The sequence below is a fragment of the Balaenoptera musculus genome, chromosome 4 (genome assembly GCF_009873245.2).
Source record: "Balaenoptera musculus isolate JJ_BM4_2016_0621 chromosome 4, mBalMus1.pri.v3, whole genome shotgun sequence".
Classification (NCBI taxonomy): Eukaryota; Metazoa; Chordata; class Mammalia; order Artiodactyla; family Balaenopteridae; genus Balaenoptera; species Balaenoptera musculus.
In genome coordinates, this window is record NC_045788.1 from 23,175,115 (window position 1) to 23,201,146 (window position 26,032).

At 36.6% G+C, this 26,032-nt stretch overlaps 2 protein-coding genes across 6 annotated transcripts in view; both read right to left on the minus strand.

The window, feature by feature from the left end:
- The window catches only part of XRN1 (5'-3' exoribonuclease 1), a 101,674-nt gene extending 83,987 nt beyond the window's left edge, over positions 1–17,687 (minus strand). For all 4 annotated transcript variants that reach the window (XM_036851828.1, XM_036851829.1, XM_036851827.1 and 1 more), the window contains exons 1-6: positions 16,522–17,687; positions 8,291–8,523; positions 4,688–4,785; positions 3,397–3,506; positions 3,196–3,306; positions 1,510–1,592 (exon numbers count right to left, since the gene is read on the minus strand). In XM_036851828.1, the coding sequence (XP_036707723.1) occupies positions 1,510–1,592; positions 3,196–3,306; positions 3,397–3,506; positions 4,688–4,785; positions 8,291–8,523; positions 16,522–16,596 (710 nt within the window). In that variant the 5' untranslated portion in view covers positions 16,597–17,687. The remainder of the gene's footprint in view (positions 1–1,509; positions 1,593–3,195; positions 3,307–3,396; positions 3,507–4,687; positions 4,786–8,290; positions 8,524–16,521) is intronic.
- Positions 17,688–17,784: 97 nt separating this feature from the next.
- The window catches only part of ATR (ATR serine/threonine kinase), a 103,043-nt gene continuing 94,795 nt past the window's right edge, over positions 17,785–26,032 (minus strand). For both annotated transcript variants that reach the window (XM_036851825.1, XM_036851824.1), the window contains 5 exons: positions 25,503–25,659; positions 25,234–25,387; positions 23,867–24,018; positions 19,463–19,568; positions 17,785–18,225 (listed from right to left, as the gene is read on the minus strand). In XM_036851825.1, the coding sequence (XP_036707720.1) occupies positions 18,052–18,225; positions 19,463–19,568; positions 23,867–24,018; positions 25,234–25,387; positions 25,503–25,659 (743 nt within the window). In that variant the 3' untranslated portion in view covers positions 17,785–18,051. The remainder of the gene's footprint in view (positions 18,226–19,462; positions 19,569–23,866; positions 24,019–25,233; positions 25,388–25,502; positions 25,660–26,032) is intronic.

A 26,032-nucleotide genomic window follows, 5' to 3' on the forward strand; every position in this document is an offset into this window, starting at 1 on the left:
AAATCCACAGGTAATGTCATAATCAATGGTGAAAGACTGAAAGCTTTCCTCCCAAGGAAAGGAATTCTTGTTCCTAAGATCAGTAACAAGACAAGGATGCCCATTTTCACTATAGTTATTCAACATTATGCTGGAAGTCTAGCCAGGGCAAGTAGGCAAGAAAAGAAATAAAAAGTATCCAAACTGCAAAGAAGTAAAACTCTATTTACAGATGGTATAATTCTATATGTAGAAATCCCATAGAACCTACAAAAAAAAAAATACTAGCACTAAAAAATGAATTCAGCATAGGTGCAGGGTACAAGGTCAACACAAAAATCAGTTGTGTTTCTACATACCAGCAATAAACAATCCAAAAAGGAAATTAAGAAACAATTCCACTTACAATACCATCCAAAAGAATAAAACACTCAGAAGTAAACTTGACCAAGGAAGCAAAAGAAAAAGCCAGAGCCAAAAATCTGAACTCAAAGATACAGAGAACAGATTGATGATTCACAAAGGTAGGGGATGGGGGTGGGTGAAATGGGTGAAGGTGGTGAAAAGGTATAAATTTCCAGTTATAAGATAAATAAGTTCTGGGGATGTAATGCACAGCAGGTAACTATATTTAAAAACATTATTTTCAATTAAAGAAAAAAAGAAGAAAGGAGGCAAAAGACTTGTACACTAAAACTACATAACTGAAAGAAATTAAAGAAGACATAAATGAATGGAATGACATTTTATGTTAATAGACTGGAAGACTTGATATCAAGATGTGAATGCTACCCAAAGGGATCTCTAGATTCAATGCTGTCCCGATCAAAATCCCAACTTTTTTACAAAAAAAAACAGAAAATCTATCTTACAAATTATTAATCTCAGGAGACCCCAAACAGCCAAAATAATCCTGAAAAAGAAGAACACAGTTGGAGGTCTCATCCTTCCTGATTTCAAAACTTACCACAAAGGTACAGTAATCGAAATACTTGTGGTACTGGCATAAAGACAGGCATATAGAACAATGGAATAGAATACAGATCCCAGAAACAAACCCTTGCATATATGGTCACGTGATTTTTGACCAAGGAGCCAAGATCATTCAATGGGGAAAAGACAGTTTTTCAACAAATGTTGTTCAGAAAACTGGACATCCACATGCAAAAGAATGAAGATAGACCATTACATTATACCACATACAAAAATTAACTCGACATAGATCAAAGACCTAAATGTAAGAGTTAATACTTATAAAACCCTTAGAATAAAATGGGAAAAGGCTTTATGACATTGGATTCAGCAATGATTTCTTGCATATTACACTAAAAAGTACAGGCAACAAAAGAAAAAAATAGATTGGAATTCATCAAAATTAAAAATTTTGTACATCAAATGATGCTACCAACAGAGTGAAAAGGTAACCCACGGACTGGGAGAAAATATTTACAGGTCATATACCTGTTAAGGGATTACTATTCCTAATTTAATTTCTGTTCTACCTTCTGATATATAGGCAGTATGATTTACCTTTGTGTCTTTTTGCCACCAAACCGAACCTCTTCTCTTAAAAGAGAGAAATGTGCCTCATGACTTGTTAATCCAAGCATAATCTGTTGAAAAATGATGAAGAAATGTTTCTATTCTCTCATTTTTTATAGCATTGGGTTCACAAAAGCAATCAAAAAACGTTTCTATGTAGAGAACACGCTTATTTAAGGAAAATAAACAATTCATTAGCAAATTAAATGTATAAATATCAAAATATGATCTATCTATAGGCTATAAATTGGGTAAATTGTGTGTACTTTTCTAAGAAAAAAATGTTCACTTTAGACTCACATAACCTTTATAACCACTCACTGTACCCCCGTAAAAAACATCCCAAAAATGTTCTCTTGGTTTTTACACCTTTCCACTTGCCACGGAGGAATGGGTAAGGAATTAGGGCAACAGCATTTCCATGACAGAAGAATACAGGACTATTCTGGAGGCCAAGATACCTTTAGTATGTGAAAACTCAGAAAAAACTGGAAAAGGATATTTTCAGTTAATGTTCTCACATAGTATTCTAATCCCCAAAGTAAGTCAAATAGTCTAGTGAACCATATCAACCGATTGCAATGTATATTGTTTATTTTCTTTTAATACGGATTCAAACAAAATAAAACATTTACGAAGCAATCAGGGAAATGAGAATACTAAATGGTTATTTATATATTAAACAGTGATTTGTTAATTTTTATTTTATGTGGGATGTCATTGGGGTTATCATTATTTTTAATATTCTCCATCATGAAATATTTATAGATTAAATAATACATGTCATATACTTCAAGAATACAGGGGATGGGCTTTCCTCGTGGCGCAGTGGTTAAGAATCTGCCTGCCAATGCAGGGGACACGGGTTCAAGCCCTGGTCCGGGAAGATCCCACATGCCGCGGAGTAACTAAGCCCGTGCGCCACAACTACTGAGCCTGTGCTCTAGAGCCCCCGAGCCACAACTACTGAAGCCCACGTGCCTAGAGCCCGTGCTCCGCAACAAGAGAAGCCACCGCAATGAGAAGCCCGTGCACCGCAACGAAGAGTAGCCCCCGCTCGCCGCAACTAGAGAAAGCCCGCGCGCAGCAACGAAGACCCAATGCAGCCAAAAATAAATAAATACATAAATTTATTTAAAAAAAAGAAAAAAAGTCTTAAAAAAAAAAAAAAGGGAATCCAGGGGAGGAGGAGGAAGGAGACAGATGATTAGGGAAAGGAGCTGAAGGTTATTGAAGACAGATGAAGGACACAAGGAGGTTCATTATGCTCTCTCCTTTACATCTGTTTATATTTGCAAATTTCTGTAATAGAAAGTTAAAACAAAAAAAGTCTAGTAAACTTGGGTTATGGAGTCATCAGATCAGGTGGTATTAAAAATCGTGTATTAAGCATGAGAGTAAAAAGGGCCCTCTACCCTGACCTCAGCGGAGTATTCATAGCACTAGGGTCAGTCAGGTGTGAACACTAACTATAGAGACCTGTTCATCATAAACTATGGCAAAAGAACTCCTTTTCCAAATGTTTTAGAACTTTGGTAATAGCAGAAGTAGCCATCATTATTAGGTCTCCGATATTTGTTCCCACAGCCAGAAATCTTCTTTTATTAAGACCAAGTTTCTTAGATATTTAACTACAATGGCATAAGATTATAATACAATAAACATTATACCTACCAAGTCAGCATCTAAGCCATAAAGACAGTGTCTGGTGTTTGGATCATGATCTGGCTTTGCCTTCTCGGATCTGATAAATTCCATGATTTTATGTTCTCCTTCTCCAGGAGTCTAAATATAATGTTTAAAAAAAATGTGGTAATATGCTATGTTTCTCAAGATTAAATTTAAAAAACTCTTTAAATAAAATAAGATAATAACCTCATGGCCTGAGAAATAGATGGTAACTCCTTGCCATGACTTGTCTGTAGAAATTTTCATATTTACAAAATACTTCAGATGTTCGTGTAACCTGGCCATGAATTCAGTCCCTAAAAATAAAAGGTTTTTAAAAATTTAATCTGAGAGAGATATAAAAACAGTGAGTTCCCAGTGACAGCATGAAATTGGATATGGGTATCCAGGGAATAGCTAGGTATAAGATCTCCCAAGGAGGTCGAAAGCTCTCTCGCTTATCTTGAAAAGCGAGTAATGTTGTATCTTTCCCAAGCAAATATCACAACTATTTCCAATTTTACCAGGCACCCCAAAATGAAGTTAATGTCAGATGGGGAAATTAAAAGAATGTTACTGCTGCCTCAGGACTATGCTTCAAATATTTTCACAGAAGGGCAGAGTTTCAACACTCCAACAAACTTCCATCTTCTATTTCTCTGCTGGATTCTGAAGTTTTTTGTTTTTTTTTAAGGCATGTAGCTTCAATAAGATTGCCAATAACAACAACTATTATCATTACTATTTTTAACCTGAAAAATTACTATTAATCTGGAAACTGAGTCTACAATGATTATGTTTCAGGAAAAGCCCAGATAGTCAATAGTCAAAGACAATACAGTCTTAAACTGTATAACGATAAAACTGGTTCTTAAATTGGGCAATGTGTCATTAGGAGACTTAATGAAAGAGAAAACTACCATAGTAAAGAATTAATCAGAAAGTACGATTATAAGATTTTTTTTCAATGTAAAGGATTATAATGATGTTAGACAAAACTCTAGGAAGGGCAGACTGTGCTGTTGCATGTAAGATTAAATTTGTAATACTGATAAAGTAATTCATCCTTAAAGTCACAGAAATCTTAACAGCCTCTGAGAAGAACAGTAAGCACTCTAGATGAGGAAAATGGGTTTCTTCTCCTGAATACAACAAGCTAGCTCTATGAACTTGGGTGAACCACAACCTCATTGAGTCAGCTTTCATACAAATAAACGGCAGAAGTAGGACTGATCTTGTAAGTTCCTGCTAGATCAGGAATTCTGTGCATCTGGGAGAGTCCTGTCCATAGGTGCCCTTATCAGCATCTGTAAAACCCTACAGTGGGTCTCCATAGGGGCACTTATGACCAAGGTGACCAAACCATCTCATGAAGAGACATAACTGGGAAAATACAGCAAATAGAACCCTAAGGACAAAATAAATAGAGGTTAGAAAAGAGAAATAAATTTACATTTATATTTTAAATCTGCCAGAATTTTTCTCTCAGTGAATTTACCTGGTGTAATGCAGTTGGAGTCAAATCTGGCCTCTGTAGGAAGAGTTTCTCCTTTTTCTACTGCCTTTTTAATTTTGTCTTCTGCCTCCTTTGCTGACCTTAAATGTTAAGGGGGAAAAGAAGTGCTCAACTTTCCGGAAAAAATAGAGATCTCTACATAAAGTAAACGGTTATTTAGAAGCTTTTGTAACTAAAATACTGATTCATCAATTTTAAGTTCAAAACATATAAGTTTTGAAATGTCTATAATCAATAAAGATGAGCCTCAGAATTGTTTCTTTTTATTTAAAGAATTGAGTTTTTCAGCTAGGGACTATAGAAGTAGAACATTATAACAGTATAAAACTGACAAAGAATGTTACAAATACTTATTATAAAGTAATTCTTTTCTAATCACAAATATACAGCATATTAGTTCTAGAAATAATTTCAAAAGTATAGCATAAACATTCATTATACACACTACATTTAATAATATCAAATAAGAAGTACATCATTACAATGATCTCTAAGAATATTATATAAAAATAATTATAAAATTGTAATGTATATCTTTGGGTTTCCTCATGAAAACATCTAAAATGAAAGCCTAATAACATTAATGACATCAGTAGCCAAAATGATCTCATTTTTGAGGCAACAGGGTTTACTAAGAAGAACATGATTTTTAGAGTCCGATAGACACAGGTTTGAATACTGGCATCCCAATTCCAATCTGGCTTCTCCAGTAACCCATGTGTGGCACACAAATATGCCACATGGCATACAAGTTAGGAAGTCCTGCTTTATGTACATTTTCTACAGCCTTGTTACTATAGCTCTATCTACTGTGCCCTGTGGAATTCTATTTCTGTGATAAACAAACTCTTCTTCGTATTTAACCTCTCTCTTACCAACCTCTTCAATATAACAAAAACTCTGAAGATATCAACTCATTTGTGATCTCTCCAATGGAAGCCATTCTTTCCTCTTTTCTCCCCTTCCTTCTTTGACTGAAGAAATGATTATTCAATGTTACTATGTGACAAGTTCTTGGGATACAACAAAAAAGAAATGATTCCTCTTCTCGGAGTTTACACTCTAGTGGGGAAATAGAAATTAAACAGCCATAATGTTTGATGTAGCTGCAATACGGAGAATGTTTGGGACAGGGGCAAGGTAAAACTATTAAAGTAATCTAGGTAGAAGACTATGGTGGCCTAGGCTGACAGTAGCAGTAAAGACGAAAAGAAGTAGGTAGATATGACTTAGATGTGAGGAATAAGGAAGAGGGAGAAGTCCAATTACTCTCAGACTTTGGAGTTGAGCAGCTATTTACATGATGTTATCATTCACGGAAACAGGAAACACAGAAGGAAGGCAGGTTTGAGGCAAAGATGAGTTCAGTTCTGAATATGTTAAGCCTGAAATGTATCTATGGTATCCAGAGGAGGCATTTAGCAGGCATTTGGATGTATACAAGCTCTGGAAAGAGATATCCACCAGAAAGATAAATTTGGGAGTCATCAGTACAGATTCAGTACTTAAAGTCATTGGATAAGATATCTCAGGACCCAGGACAGAACCTTAAGAAACATCAATATTTAAGACAAAGCAGAGGAAGAGAATATAACAAGGAGATTAAGAAGGTACAGTCAGAAGGAATTCCCTGGTGTACAGTGGTTAGAACTTGGCACTTCCACTGCCAGGGCCCGGGTTCAATCCCCGGTCATAGAGTATAGTTACCTGAAGGTCATGGGAAGGAAGTTCAAGAAAGAAATAATGGTCAACCCTGCTTAATACCAGAGATAAATGAAGTAATATAAAGACAGAATTATTCTCTAGATTTAGCCCCTTTAAGGAGTCTATTAATAATCTTGTAAGGAAGTTTCAGTGGCACGGTGGGGATGAAAGACAGATGGCAGCAGATTTAAAAGATGGCAGAGATGCGAAGAGATTAGGATTAAAGATTATGAGTGAAGAAAACAGTCGCTGTGGAGAATGAGGAAAAGCTGACTGGGGGATTTGGGGGAAACATGGCACACTCGATGCCGCCGCAGTTCCGAGTGAACGCTTGAGGTGGTTAGCGTCAACTGGCCCTCGACGCCCATTCCTCTCTCCTAGTCTGTCTTCTGATACCAGAGAGGTTGGAAGAAAGCTATAAAAAAATTAAACTCTCAGGCTTCCCTGCAGCTAGGCTTCTGGATATGACTTAGCTTCTTAATCTCTGGATCAGAGCTAAAGGAATAAATTCCTAGAACTACCTGTTCTGGTCAGGGCCTCTGAACTCCTCACCTTCCTGAATGTTACAGTAGTGATGCCATCAGTGGGTGAGTTCTATGGTGTTGTTCTGGAAGTCACTCTTAAAGGCGAACCTAAATTCACAACCTTTTGGCTTTTACAATGATTTTTATAGGCACCCAATCCTCTGTATTTTATTTCTTTCTGCTCAGAATAGTTAAATTTCTATTACCTGCAACTGACTGATACAGTGGGCTTATATAACCCTTTCTCAACACTAGATTATCTAGCCCAGCAGCGCCCCAAAACTAGTTTAACAAATACCAGGGGAATCTGGTAAACATAGTTTCCAGGGCCTAGTTTTAAGAGGTTCAGATTAAGTAAGTCTTGGGTGGTACTTGAGAATCTAAATTTTAGTAAGAGATGGCCCTTGTCTTCAAGGATTTCACAGTTCCAATATCTTCAGTATCTTTTCTCTTTTGATATTTAAATTAGTAGAGTTTACCATCCTCTTCCCATTCTCACTGCTAGCCTTCTCCAAGGTACTCTCCCACCTTCCTTGATGATTTCCACATCTGATTCATAGGTGCCCTTTCTACTTCTTTACCTGCCATTGTGATGAAAGGAAAGGATCTATTATGCCAATGACCTATCAAACTCACTAGACTCAGGGTTTCTTTCCTTCAGTTCCAACAGCCCTCTTAACTTTACTCCTGTTACTCATAACAAGGACACCGCATGTTTTCATTGTTATTTAGAAATATTCCACGGGTCCAGGATTTTGACTTTAAAATCCTCTCTCTGTATACAACTCCTTTTCAACCTTTTGCTTCTCCTACTACCCAAGTCATACACTGGGCTGATAATATCTCGAGTGTCCTAACTTAGTTCTCTTCTCATGCTCTATCCATCCCCTTCTAATCTCATTTGCCTTTCTACCCAGTGGGGACCCATGTTCAAGCAGGGTCAGCATCTAGCCCAGGGTCACATTAAATGTCAGTGATATTCTCATTAGAACAATCTCTCAGTTCACTCTGCAGTTCCACAGCTCAGGAAGAAATACTCTAGGAACTTTCTCTACTACTACCATTTCCAAATTACCAAGTTTTAGGAACTCTGAAAAATTTGTGACAGAGAACAACAGAGTAACTTTATACCACCCATCATATACCTTGAGAAATGACACCTCATTTGAATTCCTAATTCGTTTACTTGATTGATAAAATGTGACATTGTAAGTCTGAGATACTTCCACTTCTGGGGGGAAATTTAAGCAGAAAAGAAACGTGAATGGGAGATGGCACTGTGTTAAGTCAATTACCTTTGAAGTAATATATTTTGTTAATCTAAATAGTAATCTAAAATAAACCATAAATGTTTTACCTAAAACGCCTCCCACGCTGCTGGTTCATCTTTGCTCGAGGAGCCACACCATCAACGGCCATGAAGAACACTTTCCTAGGTTTAATAATGCGAAACAACACCTCCAAGTAGTGAAAAATATCAGTAAAGATTTTATCATCTGAAATTCTGAAGTGAACATCATCATCATTAGGATGGGAACAATGATGTATAATTCCATTCATATCCAGGTATAAGTTATCAAATTCAGGAATCTAACAAACAAAGAAAAATGATCAAGATCATTATTATAATCAACCACAGATACCTAGACATCTGATCAAAAGCAGGATATAGGGGCTTACTCTTATTATATAAAAACTGAGTAAACAATCACAGTTGAATAAAGAAAGTAAACAAACAGGAGGAATAAGTAAGACAGAGACATATTACGTGGTTACATTATGCACCAAAAGCTTGATCACATTTACTGTCAGGAAATTATCTACTTATTTAAAATAAGATAACCTGAGAAAACACCAAATAAAGCTCTTGGTTGATTTGGTACTCAAAATATTAGTTTCCTTTCCTCCTACAATTTGACATTAACTCCTCAAAGCCTCAATTTCCTCTATAAATGAGTAACATAATTCCCATTTATATCAAAAGGCTATTTGTACATGGTCATTAAAAGGTTTTACAAGTGATTTAAAGCCTTATTGTATATCTGGTTTTACTGAAACAGAATCATTAATTTGGTTATATTAATTTAAAAAGCTTAGATTATGCCAAGAAATTTAGGAAACTTTGAAAACTGATTTGTTTTTCATAGGTGGATTAAATAATTTTTAAACTTTGGCTAACAGGCATCCACTTTTATAGAAAGGCCTTCATTGTTCTGACTCTGATTGACGTTTCTTCTATTTAAATGTCTGTGAACAAGTAATGGGAACACTACTGAAACAAATATAAACTAACAAGGAACTAAAATGGGCACAACTTAATATCTAGTGTAATTAAGGGATTTGAGAGTAGTCTGCCTTACATACTAATTGAAGAAAAGTATTTTGAATTTTCAAACATAAAAACATAATGGGCATTTTTATATAAACTTAATGAAAACTATCTCTGAAACAATTATTCAAATTTTACCATATGCATAGGTAACAATACATTTTCCTGTTATTGAGAAAATAACATGCCTTTGAGTTTTAGGAGTGAAAAGTTTTGGTCTTTGAATCAATGAACACCATAAAAATATATTTATAAAACACCTATTTACATAGGATTGTACTAAGTAAAAAAAATTTAAATGCCCTTAGTGAGTATTAGACTCGAATGAAATGACAACTGTGATCATGAGGTTTTAAATGTACATTCAAGATTTACTGTTTGTTTCAAGAAATCTAAAAACCTCAATCAAAATCTCAATGTGATTTTTTTTTGAGGGGGTTGGGGTAATTTACAAAATGATTACAAAGTTTCCTTAGGAGAATAAACATGTAAGGGAGCATACTAAAGGGAGAGTAATGAAGGAAAACCTGCCCTATATGATATTTTAAATTATACAATAGACAGTTTAATTGAACCAAATAGTTTAGAAGTAGTCCAAGTGTACACAGAAATTTAGTATATAAGAGACATTTCAAATCAGTGAAAGAAAGGGATGGGGCACCTAGGTAACTATTTGGAAACAAAACTGTATTTCACCTTATAACAAAATAAATTCCAGAAGGATTAGAAATTTTAATGTGAGAAATGTTAAGTAAAAAAATTATATACAAATATTTTGGCAATTTTCAGGTGGGGAAAGTTAGAAATCATAAATCAAACAAATGATGGAGTGGGCTACCTAAAAATGTATTTTTAAAATCTTGTAAGGAAAAAAAAGTGCCATAAACAAGCCCAACTGAAAATGACAAAATGCAGGAAAATACTTGCAAATTAGGACCAAGTCAACATTCCTAATATACAAAACAACCCTCAAATATCAAGTAAGAAAAAGAGCATATATTAAAAGTAAGTATGGAAAATGCAAAGCAATTCAAAAAAGAAGAAACACAAAAGTCTAAATGATATGAAAAAAAGGTTCAACATTCCTAAATTTCTAATTAAAATGATACATCATTTTCCCCATCATGTTAGCAAAGATCAGAAAGATGGATGTTACCCAATATTGGTAAGGATTTGGAGAAATGCATATTTCATGTTATTAAAAGCAATAGCTGGCATTTATTAAGCACTTATTAGGTGCCAAACATTGGGCTAAACACATTCATTCTCTCACTTAATTATGGTAACAATCTTAAAAGAGACATATTTAGACTCCCCATTTTATATTAGAGGAAGATCACAGGGCTAGAAAGGAGAGAGGTGGCATAGACATATACCCAATAGTCTGGGATGGGAATATAAACTGGTGTAACTAATATGAAAATACATATCAAAATTTGAGGTGTGCACATCTTTTGTGTGTGGGGGTGTGTGTGTGTGTGTATGTGCACATCTTTGACCCAGGACTTCTACTATTGGAAATTTATCCTGAGAAATAATCAGAAATGTGCACAAAGACATAAGTACAAGATTATTCATGGCAGTATTGTTCAGAAAAGATAAAAAATTATATTATGTAACAACTTAAATGGGAAAGAATTTGAAAAAGGATACATGTCAATATATGTGTAACTGAATCACTTTGCTGTACATCTGAAACTAACACATTGTTAATCAACTATACTCCAATATAAAATAAAAAGTTAAAAAAAAAGAAAAGATAAAAAATGAAAACAATGCCTAATAATAAAGAAAATTGATAATGGTACATCTACACAAGGGAATACTACAAAGCAATTACAAATTATGATATAGATTCATATTTGGCATGGGATAATGTACACAATACATATGGTCAAGTGACAAAAGTAGTTTATAAAACAGCAGGTAAATTATTATCCCACTTATTGAAAATATTTATCTACATGTGTATCTGCATAGAAACAGGACCGTAGTGTATGGGCAATTTGTGGTTTCTTAGAATGGTAAGTGTTATTGGTCAGAGGGTTTAATTCTTTTCCCCCATCTACCTCCAGTAACCTAGGACATTGCGTAAGCATACAGTAGATGTGCAACTTCCCCTTGGATTTTCTGTATTAGGCTTTGTTTTTTGTTTGTTTGTTTGTTTTGTATTTTATAATCTTTCTGTAATTTCCACATTCTGGTCTAGTCTATTGTCCTCAACTTGAAGGAAAGTGATTTTTAAAAAATAATGTTTTGCTTGGTTTCTTCCCTCCTCCCTCTCCCTTCCTTCCTTTCTTTCTCCCTATTTACTTATGTACTTAACTCCTTCCTCACTCCCAAGCCTTCACTGAACAAGAAATATGCTAACAGTAAGATAAGACTGCACAAAATATTATATATCTCCATATTTTTCGATCCTATGGTACATAAGTTTTATATTCAATACAGATTTATGAAATAACTATAATTTTATAGTCATAATATACTTCCACCAAACTACTGGACCACTTGAACTAGGCATCAAAAATAGTTCTAGGTGTGTACACATTCAAACACCAATATAAGTCTTGTATACACTATCCATGTCAAGAATTCTCTAAAATAGGAATAGAGTTAAGCTCTACTATTTGTTTGTGTCACCTTTCTTTCTTTTTTCTAATATTACCAGCCATTAGTGCTTAATGCCTATTTCTATTAACTTATTTGAGGTTGCAAAATGGTGATATTCTATCACTTCTTTTTTTATTAATTGTAATACTTTTATAAAGGGGATCATTCTGCCTCTTGGTTACCCAGTGGTACAGCAAAGGTTTTCAAAATTGGGAACTGTGTCTATCACCTTTGGAAGGGGACCCTTTTTTTAAAGTACCATTGTAAACTCAAGGATTTAAGCATATTTGATGGGTTTTAATCCACTGGATTATCATTATTATCATTATTGAAGATCAAATTGTCCCATCTGGGGCGATTCCAAGCCTCTTCCAGTTATCTCTTCAATCCTTTGAGATGTTCCTAGTAGTCTTTAGTAGCGGTTCTGCTATATGATATGACAAAAGTTTTCAGGCTCATCTAGAATACTTCCTCTGACCTAGAATCAGTCATTTCTCCATAAAATCCTGATTTGTTTTGATGAATAATGGTATTTCAAAACCATAATTTAGGCACTATGAATGCAACTGCTACTGGATTGGTCAGTGTTTCTAGGCCTTTTCTGTGATCAGAAAGAGCTAGGAAATTTACACACGTGTGTGTGTGTGTGTGTGCACGCGCGGGCGTGTGTTTCATAAGATTATACTGATACTTTCAATTCAAATTCTAGACTATAGAGCTTTTACTTAACATTTTCTCTATTACATCGGTAACTGCTTTCTTACACATCAAGAATCTTGGTTATAAGAGATGACAGAATTAAAATACTCTATAATTAGGTATTTATCATATCACACACACGAGTTTCAGAAAAACAATATTAATATTACCACTAATATGATTAATAGTAATATAAGTTTTTTTGCATAACTTTTCCCCATTCTCTCTTACTCCCATTTATTTTATAGTTGTGCTATCTAAACATTGTCAGAACACATAGCCATCATATACTAAACTTTCTCCCTCTTCACTCTTATTTTGTTTTTGTTCTACAGGAAATTATATTTAATGTTCACCACTGGTATTTATGTAGATATTTCCCCAGTCCTTTTGATTGTCTGAAGCTCATTCTCTAGCAGATTCCTCAAGAAAGTGCTCAAAGGAACAATATTGCCTGACTTCTCCTACACTGATCATTTCACCAGCTTATCGTTTATACTTAAAAGTCAGTTGAGTATCTTTATGTTACTCCATTTTCTTCTGGCATAAAGCACTACTGTGAAAAACTATGATGGGAACCTGATTTTCTTTCCCTTATAAGTCATATGTTCCTTTCTTGTAGGTGATGAAAGCTTTTTTCTCTCTTTCTTTAAAGTCCATGAATTCAACTAGAACATGTCTTGATGTTGGTCATCTGAGTCAATATTCTTGGGTACATGGTGTATTCTTTCAACATGGCTTCAATGTTTTTTTTTTAAATTTCAGGGAAGGTTTCTTTAATTATAGTTTTAGTATTTGTTCTGTTATATTGCTTTGATTTCCTTTTTCAAGAATCCCTATTATTTGTCTTCTTTGCCTATCTTATTACTTTCTCTTGAACCTTTTTATCTTTTAAAATTTTCTCTTATTTCCACCTTCTATTTTTTTCTTATGGCATCATTTGCTTTTGCCTTGCTACTACTTTAGGCTTCACTTCTGACGTGATTTTGCCATTTATGTCTAATTTTCTTTAGGTTCTGTCACCTTATTCCTGAGTTTTTGTAATTGATATATGTTTTTCTTTCATGTCTTATTTTCTTAGTGCCTTTTAGCTCATTCTGAAATAGTAGGTTATAGTTTTGGTCTGTTATGTGTGCATGCTTTTACTGCAAGCTTTTATTGTCTGTACGAATATTATTTTGTTCCCCTTTTCCCCCATAATAACTTTGTATACTATTTGACCTTGACACTTTTCTATCGTTCATTTTTATGTAAATTTAATTCTCCTGAACTTTTGGAATGAGGAGGGGTTCAGGAAAGCTTTAACTTTACAAAGCTCCCTCTTCTGCTACTTTGGGGTAGTGTTAAAAAATATGATGGTTTGCCTGGTTTGTTTTCTAAGATTTCTTGACTCTGTAACCCTCCCCCACTTTTATCTTGACCTTCTTCTCTTATCTCTCTTGTCCCTTTCCTGATAAAATTTTATCTCACTCCCAGCAGTTTCTCCTTAGGGTGGGCTCTGCCTTAGAATGGTACCTTGGCAAGTCAGTTTTGAGGGTTCACAGGAGTTAGACTGCTCCTGCCCTTTAAAACCCCCCAGTTGAAGCTACTGCTATCTAATAGGCCTGTAGAGGCTTAGTGAATATTCTGGAGTTCTGCTCTCAGGTTCATCAGATGTTGCCCCATTTCTCCTTCTTCCTCTTGCAGACATGCCAATACCAACTGGGTCTAGAGGCTATCGGTAGTCTGTCCCCACCAAATTGTATCTTGGGGTTCATGGGGATACCATGTCACATGGTTTTGTTGTAACTGTTCTATGGATTTTAAATTTAGCTATCTAGTTTCTCTTTCTGTTTTTAAATGAGGATTCAGAGAAACCAAAAACTATGCTATGTCACCACTGTCACCATCTTCCCAGAACCCACCCCTCCATCCAGTCCCTTCCCCCAAGGACTAGCTTTTGAACCGCTGTGACTTAGGCACTACCATCTTTTAAGTACTGCTTGAGAGAGTAGCTGGTGATTGCTTTTTGAAAGACATCACTTTGATGAACCAAGTTTTAAACCTATTGTTAGTGTTCATGTCATAAAACTGCCTTAAAGCCATTATTTTTGTTCAGTAACAAAATTCCTCAAGATGGAGAAAATCCAAGATCCTTACACCAAACCAAATTCTGTGCCAAAGAGTACAGAGTAAACATATTACTGAACAGATTGTGCATTGTCAAGTTAGTCTGAATTTTTCAATTTAGAGATAAAGTGCCTGATGCATGGCAGGTACTCACATGTTTGAGTGAAGGATCCAGGAAAAGCCTAAGCTAGTTGTCACCATTTTTATCCTCTTCTCTGGAAAGAAATGTTTCCCTAAATCTAATTCAACCCATGCTTCAAATATATTAAAGACAAACCACCATTCTGGAATTTTTGGTAAGCTTTTCCTCATATACCGAACCTGACTGGAATCCAACAACAAAGAATCCTTTCCAGAAGTTTAACCCCATCTTCATGCTTACAGTACTTTTTAAAAATAATAAACCATAATTTAGTAGACAGCATGGGGCTTCCCTGGTGGCGCAGTGGTTGAGAGTCTGCCTGCCAATGCGGGGAACACGGGTTCGAGCCCTGGTCTGGGAGGATCCCACATGCCGCGGAGCAACTGGGCCCGTGAGCCACAGCTACTGAGCCTGCGCTCCTCAACAAGAGAGGCCACGATAGTGAGAGGCCCGCGCACCGCGATGAAGAGTGGCCCCCGCTTGCCACAACTAGAGAAAGCCCTCGCACAGAAACGAAGACCCAACACAGCCAAAAAAAAAAAAAAAAAAGCCAAAAAAAAAAAATAGACAGCATGATGGTGTTCACTGTATTATTTCCCTCCATGTTAATACAATGCTATCCATCTCAACTAACTCAATTAGCTGTACAAACTTCAAAAATGACTTTGTGTGTGTGTGTGTCAGAAGTGGGATTTGAACCCATGCCTCCATTCGGAGACAAAAATGACTTTTTTCTGTAAAATATAAAATGGGCAAAAGAGCTACCAAAACCATTAAATGTGACAAACACTAGACCCAAAATCTAGTTTACCTAATAGATGACTGCTTACTATTTTTTTCCGCAGTCCCAATACCTGAACTACATTTTTCAAGTCTGCACATAAACGCTGCCCTGGGGTCATTATATACCGAACATTACTATCCCTAGTATTAGTGCTCTAACAATCTGTTTCTCTCTCCGTTCACCCCACGTCTCCTTCCTCCCTCATCTCCTTCCTCCCTCTCTCCCCCGTCTCTCTTTACACACACACACACACACACACACACACAGTCACACAATGAAGCTTCCAAATAACTGCCCTGGCCCCGTCCAAATGTATTTTTATTCTTTTGGAACGGGGGATTGGTACGGTCCTTGGGGTAACAGAAAAAGAGTAACGAACTGTATCATAAATATGAACCATCAGCCACGTCAAAAAGTCTAGGCGTTGGGGGTAGGGCGGGATGCAGCTCTAGATAAGGGAAAGTAAACAAGGGGATTCAACTGCGGAGGCCGGTATTATTGTTTGTATGTGGGCCTGTTGCTCTGGGTGGGGATTGGGGCTAGGTCCTAGGACAACCATCCCACCTCCAAGCAGAAAAACGAAACCTGCAGCTCCCTGGGGAGGAGAGGGAAGCACTCCCGAAAGCGCTCCTCCCCCGAACTTGATTGCGGAGTCGCGGCAGGCCCGGCCCGGGCAGGAGCTGTCAGAACCGCCGCATCCCCGCCGCTCTGCCCACAGGAGAGCGACTTGCGTCTTCGCCCCCACTCAGATCACCAGGGTGTCCGCAAACGTTCTGCTCCCCTCCCTTCGCCACTCAGCCAGCTGACGACGAGCAGAAGGAGGCGGCGGAGAGCCCCGGTCCCAGGGTGGAGAGAGGGCCGCCGAGCCCCGGGTCCTCCGCCTTCTGGGCCTCTGCCCCCTTGCTCACCCACCTGATGCTCCTTCACCACTTCGCTGAGGCAGGGATACCGCTCCGAGATCCATCGGTAAAACTTGGGGACTCCCATTTCGACCGTCAGTGCTAACTCAAGTCAGGGCAAAACCGAAACCAAACGCCCCGCCGGGGCCTACGCCGCCGCCTCCGGCCGTCGCTCCGCAGATGACAACACACCGCCCACCTAACCATAGAGAGCGGACGCCGGGCCTAGAGCGGCCGGCTTCGAGACCGCATCTCCGGGGCGGGGCTCTAGCCCCGGCCCGAACTCGCCGCCGCGGAGCTGCCTGGTTACATTGAAGAGCGCCCAGGCGTTTCTGAATGCGTGTGTGAAATCCAGTTCTGAAAATGCCAGTTGACAGACCTGAGCGCTGTAAGTGGATTTGGAAGGGGATGAAAACCTCACGAGACGACTGGAAGAGTCCTGGCTGCTTCCGTCTTCTGGGATTACTAATCTCTGTTTTTCAACACAGATTTGAAAAGGTCTGATGATTTATTTGGTTTAGTTTGTTTTGTGAGCGGAAATTTTTTCTTTCAGGATACAAAAGTTTCTTTTAAAAACGTTCTTTTCCAAATTATTTGCGTAAAATGATTTCCTAACTCCCCTCCACCCAGCTTCCTCCTTAACTCTTAACATTAGGCCTTCGATAGGAAAGTATACGTTTAGTTTTCACATTTATACCTCTTGGGTTATTATATTTTCCCCCATCACACTTCAACTGTACAAAAAGGCAGAATTTTGTAAGGTAAACCTAAGTGAAATTATCTGTTACAAAAAGATTATGTTTTCGTTTATTTGTATTTAATAACCTCTTTGCTTTGAAATTATTATGAATTATTTTAAATCTTCTGCAATAAAATGTACTCCCAAATTTAACGTTAAAATTTTTTAGATTTTAAAACCTCATGAAATTTTAAGTAATGCTGTTTCCCCCAACCACTGGATTCTGCATTCTGGTACACTTTTAGTATGGCAGCATCTTTAAAATTACAGAATGTTTATACAGTTTTCATATTCATGTTAATTGGCTAATTTTTTTTTCCCTATCACATTTTCAACAAATACAAAAAAAGAGAGTATTACTAAGTGAACTTAATGATGTGCTATTTATGTTTACATCTCTCTTACTAGACAGTTCCCAGAGGTAAGGGGAACCGTGCTTTGTCTACAGTATTTATTCAATATGATTTTTTGTTCAAATGAATCCTTATGTTAGTACTTAAAATCAATGAAAATTGTAAAATGAAATTAGGCTGGCTTGTTTCTTGCAAATACATCTTTTTAAGAGCATAAGAACATAAGATATTCCATTTCTCCAGTTATAATACACAGTATATATTAAGAAAGCAGTTTATTTCTTAACAACATATATTATTTTAAATATTATTAACAATCAGGGAGAAATACCAGTTACTGTGAGAACATAAACATATGTTGTAATTTGGAATTGAATAGATACAAACACAGATTAATGATCCAAGTGCATTGATTTTAGATTATTAACATATTCTTTTAAGTAACTCCATTTCACATATATGGGGTCCAACCAAGGTACATCTGGCATAGCAAGTTTTCATCAGTTGCTTCTTGTATAAGGTAATGCACATGTCCTTCAATAGATAATGGCAGTCCTGTCACTCTATTTCGGGTCTTGATTACACCTTGTAGTCTCTGCTCGATGTCAAGAACATGGGTTTTGGCCTAAAAAGAAATTGAAAATCATAAGGACTAAGGACCCAATGACATGTAGATGTTTATAATTTGGAATTACTGCCTTTCTTTTATCTAACAAATATTAATGCCATTTTACTGATTATTACCCCTTTTGTAAGAGCAAATGCAGACAAAAGAGAGAAGAAATGAAGCAAATACAGTAACTTGAGATACTGATCTCGAGGCTTGCAATTTTGATCTAACATCAACTGTTTGGACATTTTTCAGGACTCTGTGAAATACCAGGGAATCTCTTCCATGTTAGAAGTCTAGAAAAATAATAATATAAAAAAATCTACTCTGAGAAGTGTTTAGGACTTAAACATTTGAATATTAATATTCTAATAACAGCAACAATACTCTAATGCCTAATATTTAGATTATGTTATATGCAAATGGGAGTTCTAAGTGAGCTACTTGTAATTCTACATATTTTTCTCAATCAAGAAAGCATATCAGAATGCAAAAGTGAGAATGATGTAATTAGAAAAACAACCCTCAAATCTATTCTAACTTATTTAAAATAACTATCTGGAAAATTTGAGGATTCAACTAATATAGTCAGCTCTCTGCAGCCAATGATTCAACCAACCACGGACTGAAAATATTCAGGGGAAAAAAATTCCATAAAGTTCCAAAAAGGAAAACTTCAATTTGCCATACACCAGCAACTATTTACATAGCATTTACACTGTATTTACAACTATTTACATGGTATTTACATTGTACTAGGTATTATAAGTAATCTAGAGATGACTTAAAGTATATGGGATGATATACACAGGTTATATACAAATCCTACAGCATCTTATATATGGGAGTTGAGCATTCCAGGATTTTGGTATCCACAGGGGGGTCCTGGAACCTATCCCCCATGGAAATCAAGGGACAAGGGACTACTATGTTAGTAAAGAGTTCTACATATTGAAGCTGACACCTGCTGCTCTATAAATTCAGGCAATTTGTGTTCAAGTTTTTCCCATTCTATATCATAACTGTGATTTGTTTATGGTTAAACAAGCATGCTTTGAACTCTGTTTTTATTATACAAATGATAAGAATGTTAACATTAGTAATGACAATAAAGAAAACTTATGGCATTGTCATACTAGATAGAGAACTAAATTTCAGAGTATTCAATGGTCAGTCACTGACAGTATTTAGAATCAGTTCCCATTTAGAGATATACAATATCAGTTCATATCAAGCTACACCTTCTACTAACCTTTTCGTTGAGAACTTCCCCTGTTTCATTCAGTGGTGCTTTGGAATGCCCTTTCACTGGTTTACTCCATTCCACAAGAGGATCATGTAGAAAAGTCTTTAAGACACTAAAATGGAAACAAATATTATGGTAATAATACAATGTTATCTTTGTAAAAAGAACTCTCATTAATGTCAACAGTTAGGTGAAGGATAACTACTGAAGGATAAGAAGCTAATGGTAATACTCTTACCAAACACATTACTACCATTTCAGAAAATGCTATGCTTCCTCCTTCAGAGAATTTGCCTTTGCCTACGTCTAAACTATCCAATGTATTTTACCATAATGCCTGGTAGACAGGTTTTAAATAAAAAAGTGAATAAATGAGCTTTAAATGTCCTTTTGAAAAACTACTTTCCACAGCTAACATATTTAATGGTAAAAGACTGGCTTCTTCACCCCTAAGATTAGGAAAAGGACAAGGATGTAGATGTCTCAACATGGCTCTTTAACATTGATCTAGCTAGGGCAATTAGGCAAGAAAAAGAAAAGGCACTGAGATTAGATTAGAAAAAATAAAACTATCCCTATCTACAGATGACCTCTTGTTGTACAGAGAAAATCTTAAGGTATCTGCAAAAATAACTATGAAAACTAATAAATGAGTTCAGTAAGGTTGCAGGATACAAGATCAATATACAAATTTAGTTATATTTCTATACACTAGCAATGAACAATCCAAACATGAAATTAAGAAAAAAATTCCATTTAGAAATACTTAGGAACACATTTTTAAAAAGTTAAATACAAGATTTGCAAACTAAAAATTACAAAACGTTGTTGACAGAAATTGAAGAAGACTTAAATAAATGGAAAGATATCCTATGTTCATGGATCAAAAGACTTAAGATGGCAATACTCCCTAAATTGATTTACAGATTCAATGCCATTCCTATCAAAATCCAGGGTGGCCTTTGCAGAAATTGGCAAGATGATCTTAAAATGCATATGGAAATGCAGGAGACGCATAACAGTCAAACAGTCTTGAAAAAGAAAAAAAAAGTCGGAGGATTCACACTTCCTGACTTCAAAACATACTACAAAGCTATAGTAATCAGGAGAATGTGCTATTGGCATAAGGTTAGACATACAGATCAATGGAATAAAACTGAGAATCTAGAAATACACCCTTACATGTATGGTCAATTGATTTTCAACAGAAATGTCAAGACAATTAAATAGAGAAAAATAATCTCTTCAAAAATGGTGCTGGCAAAAACAGAAATACAGATCAATGGAACAGGGTAGAAAGCCCAGAGATAAACCCACGCACATATGGTCACCTTATTTTTGATAAAGGAGGCAAGAATATACAATGGAGAAAAGACAGCCTCTTCAATAAGTGGTGCTGGGAAAACTGGACAGCTACATGTAAAAGAACAAAATTAGAACATTCCCTAACACCATACACAAAAATAAACTCAAAATGGATTAAAGACCTAAATGTAAGGCCAGACACCATCAAACTCTTAGAGGAAAACATAGGCAGAACACTCTATGACATAAATCACACCAAGATCCTTTTTGACCCACCTCCTAGAGAAATGGAAATAAAAACAAAAATAAACAAATGGGATCTAATGAAACTTAAAAGCTTTTGCACAACAAAGGAAACCATAAACAAGACGAAAAGACAACCCTCAGAATGGGAGAAAATATTTGCAAAAGAAGCAACTGACAAAGGATTAATCTCCAAAATTTACAAGCAGCTCATGCAGCTCAATATCAAAAAAAAACAAAAACCCAATCCAAAAATGGGCAGAAGGGGCTTCCCTGGTGGCGCAGTGGTTGAGAATCTGCCTGCCAATGCAGGGGACACGGGTTTGAGCCCTGGTCTGGGAAGATCCCACATGCCACGGAGCAACTAAGCCCGTGAGCCACAACTACTGAGCCTGCGCGTCTGGAGCCTGTGCTCCGCAACAAGAGAGGCCGCAACAGTGAGAGGCCCGCGCACCGCGATGAAGAGTGGCCCCCGCTCACCGCAACTGGAGAAAGCCCTCGCACAGAAACGAAGACCCAACACAGCCATAAATAAATAAATAAATAAATAAATATAAAAAAAAAAAAAAAGGGCAGAAGACCTAAATAGACATTTCTCCAAAAAAGATATACAGATTGCCAACAAACACGTGAAAGAATGCTCAACATCATTAATCATTAGAGAAATGCAAATCAAAACTACAATGAGATATCATCTCACACCAGTCAGAATGGCCATCATCAAAAAATCTACAAACAATAAATGCTGGAGAGGGTGTGGAGAAAAGGGAACCCTCTTGCACTGTTGGTGGGAATGTAAATTGATACAGCCACTATGGAGAACAGTATGGAGGTTCCTTATAAAACTAAAAACAGAACTACCATATGACCCAGCAATCCCACTACTGGGCATATACCCTGAGAAAACCATAATTCAAAAAGAGTCATGTACCATAATGTTCATTGCAGCTCTATTTACAATAGCCAGGACATGGAAGCAACCTAAGTGTCCATCGACAGATGAATGGATAGAGAAGATGTGGCACATATATACAATGGAATATTACTCAGGCATAAAAAGAAACAAAATTGAGCTATTTGCAGTGAGGTGGATGGACCTAGAGACTGTCATACAGAGTGAAGTAAGTCAGAAAGAGAAAAACAAATACCATATGCTAACACATATATATGGAATCTAAAAAAAAAAAAAAGTTCTGAAGAACCTAGGGGCAGGACAGGAATAAAGATGCAGATGTGGAGAATGGACTTGATGACATGGGGAGGGGGAAGGGTAAGCTGGGACGAAGTGAGAGAGTGGCATGGACATATATATACTACCAAATGTAAAATAGATAACTAGTGGAAAGCAGCTGCATGGCACAGGGAGATCATCTCGGTGCTTTGTGTCCACCTAGAGGGGTGGGATAGGGAGGGTCGGAGGGAGACGCCAGAGGAAGAAGAAATGGGGATAAAGGTATATGTATAGTTGATTCACTTTGTTATACAGCAGGAACTAACACACCATTGTAAAGCAATTATACTCCAATAAAGATGTTTAAAAAAAAAAGACAAATAATCCAATTAAAAAAACAGTCAAAGGATTTAAATAGACATCCGTCCAAAGAAGTTATGCAAGTGGCCAATAAACATGAAAAAATGTTCAACATAACTGGTCATTAGGAAAATGCAAATTAAAACAACAATTAAATACAATTTCATACCCAGCAAGACAGATAAAATAATATAGATAGACAATAACAAGTTTTGGTAAGGATGTGGAGAAACTGGAACACTTAAGACATTGCTAGTGGGACTATAACATATTACATCTGGTTTGGAAAACAGTTTGAAAGTTCCTCAAAATGTTAAGCTTAGAGTTAACATATCCAGAATCCTACTCATAGGTATAATCAAGAGAACTGAAAACATATATCCACATAAAACCTGTATGCAGATGTTCACAGCCACGCTATTCACAATAGCCAAAACAATCCCAAATGTCCATTAACTGATGAATGGATAAACAAAAGGTGGTATATCCATATAATAGAATATTATTTGACAATAAAAAAGAATGAAGTACTGATACATGCTAGAGCATAGATAAACCTTAAAAACATCATGCTACTGTAAGAACAGAGACACTAAAGGCCACATGTTGTATAATTCTACTTATATATGAAATATCCAGAATAGGCAAATCTATAGAGACAGAAAGAGATTCGTGGTTGCTAGGAGATGGTGGGGAGTAGAGTTAGGGAGTGACTGCTAATTTCTTTTGGAGGTGATGAAAATGTTTCATAATTAGATAGCAGTGATGGTCGCACAATCTTGTGAATATACTGAAACCTCCGTAGTATATATATTAAAAGACCGAAGTTTGGACTTCCCTGGTAACGTAGTGGTTAAGAATCCACCTGCCAATGCAGGGGACACGGGTTCGAGCCCTGGTCTGGGAAGATCCCACATGCCGTGGAGCAACTAAGCCTGTGCGCCATAACTACTGAGCCTGTGCTCTAGAGCCTGCGAGCCACAACTACTGAGACTGCATGCCACAACTACTGAAGCCCATGTGCCTAGAGCCTGTGCTCCGCAACAAAGAGAAGTCACTACAACGAGAAGCCCACGCACTGCAAGGAAGAGTAGCCCCCGCTTGCCGCAACTAGAGAAAGCAGCAACGAAAACCCAATGCAGCCAAAAATAAATTAAGAAAAAAAAAAAGAGTAAATTTTATGGTATGTAAAATATATCTTAATAAAAGCTATTATTAAAAAAAATCTACTTCAACCAGTACAAAGTAGCTCTATATAAAGAAAACAACTTAGAAACCAATAATCACATTCAAAGTTACTATTAAATTGTTTACAAAATATAGATGATTACCTCATTAAAGGTTCTCTCTGATCTCGCATCAGCCTCATTGTAACTTCACAAGCTCTTCGAAAAAGACCTTCTGTTCCCATAGGACCCATTCCATTAACCATATTATGAGTCATGCGAAATGGAACAATTTCTGGGACCTCAAAGGTTTCTCCCTTAAAACAATGCATTTCATTAAAAAGTAAAGATGCTGGAATTTAAAAATCTTTATGCAAAAAATTTAAAGCTTTTAGGAGAGAGCAAACATACCCTCAAAATATTTGTATTTGCAACTTACGTTACAGGCCTACATCATGAAGGAGCCATATGACTCTCTACCTTTGCTTTTGAGGAGCTGAAACACAACTTCTTGGATAAGATCTAGAGGATGGGTGGATTCATCTTTCACTGAATTACTGAAGTGAATAGCATTATAGAGCAATATTTAGGCATTCAATATTTAGCCTTATATTAACTCCCTTAATGTCCTTCTTGAATAGTATAAAGTACAAACAAAATACTCTCATAATTTTCTTCTTTAAGACTTTCAGTTTAAAACAGGACGGGAAAAGAAATAGCCAAGTGATAGATGCTCACAATCCCTGAGACAGGAAGTGTAACATGTAATATAATGAAGTCCAGTTCATTTATTTTCTTCCATACTGTAACACCTGCCTTTCCTAGGGCTTTTTCATCCCTCCAATCAGTTTCCCTAAATTCCTCTCTTGTATGAATCCCCTATACCAGTGGTTTATCTTTGATTTGTTTTCAGTTGGGTCTGTGACCTTTCTTGGTTTCCTGTGATAGCAGACGGCAACCCATAGAGAATAAGGATGAAGGAAAAAGTGGGTTTAATAATTAGTCTGCCTTTCAGGATCATAACATTGGAAAATTGGAGGGGGGCCTTAAGGAGAGTCGAATGACCTCAATTTATTCCCAGACCCCAGCTGGACCTACACAATCTGAATTTCCTGTGATGTTTCCTAGGTATCTGCATTAAAAAAAAAAAAAAAATCTTAGATGCTGCTGCCAGGTTTGGAAACAATCACATTAAACTACTCTGTCTCTCTAAAACTGAGTCTCAGTAAAATGAACTGTTCATATATTATATGAAGACCCCATGTTCATATAACCAAGAACTAATAAGTCAGAACTTGGATCTATGCTTTTGGACTTCAAGTTCAGTGCTAGTTTTACTATATCACTCTTCTGAGTTCTCTCCAACCCAAGTTGCTTTACTGAGGGCTATGGGATCCACTGATCAAAACCAGTCAACAAACTCTCAGTGTGACTATAGCTGCTACTAACAGGTATGTCTAGGAAGAACAGTTGTTGAGGAAAGGAAATCAGGAGAAAACATACAATTAACTACAGTAGGTCATATCACATACCTTATTGAAGAGACAGTTGAAATCCACATGTACACATTCACCAGTCAAAGAATCAAAGAGAATGTTCTCACCATGACGGTCTCCAAGGCCCAGGATATAACCAACCATTGACATAACGGCGGTGGAACGGCAGTATGCTGATCTGCTACTGTACCTAAAGGAAACACAATGCCTATCAAGTATCCTTGTATCATATGGGGCAACATACATCTAAAATATTTTTTTAAAAAATCTAACCATAACAATGTATTATATTTTTGGTAACCTACCATGATGTAGGATCAGGGAATGTTCTCAGAAACCACTCATGAAAAACAGGAGGATGCCTGGGCAGGAGAAATTCTCGGAATACTTTGAGTTTTTCAGACAAAGCTGCCGATTTTGGTAGCATACACTGGCGAAGTTCCTTCCCTGTCATATAAACTCCTGCAAGGTAGAGTGATTTCCATTAATCACACAAGCCAAATGAGAAAAGGGGCAATTTTTTTTTTGGTGAAAATAGGACAGGAAATATCTACTTTTATTCAAAAGCAAGAATAAATGGAAACATTTCAATTATGCATAGGTAAACTTTCTTCTGATATTATACGAAAATAATAAACACATTATCTTCACTTAATACTTATCTAGAGTGAGCCCTCTTGTTGATGATAATCAATGCCAAGTAAGACCACACATACCAGAAGATACCACTCAGAATAAATCCAATGTGAATAGTGCCCCTGCATGTAAAAATGCTACAGCCCTCACTAAATTTACAGTGATCTCTCTCTGTTAATCAGCAGGCAGTATGGGTCCA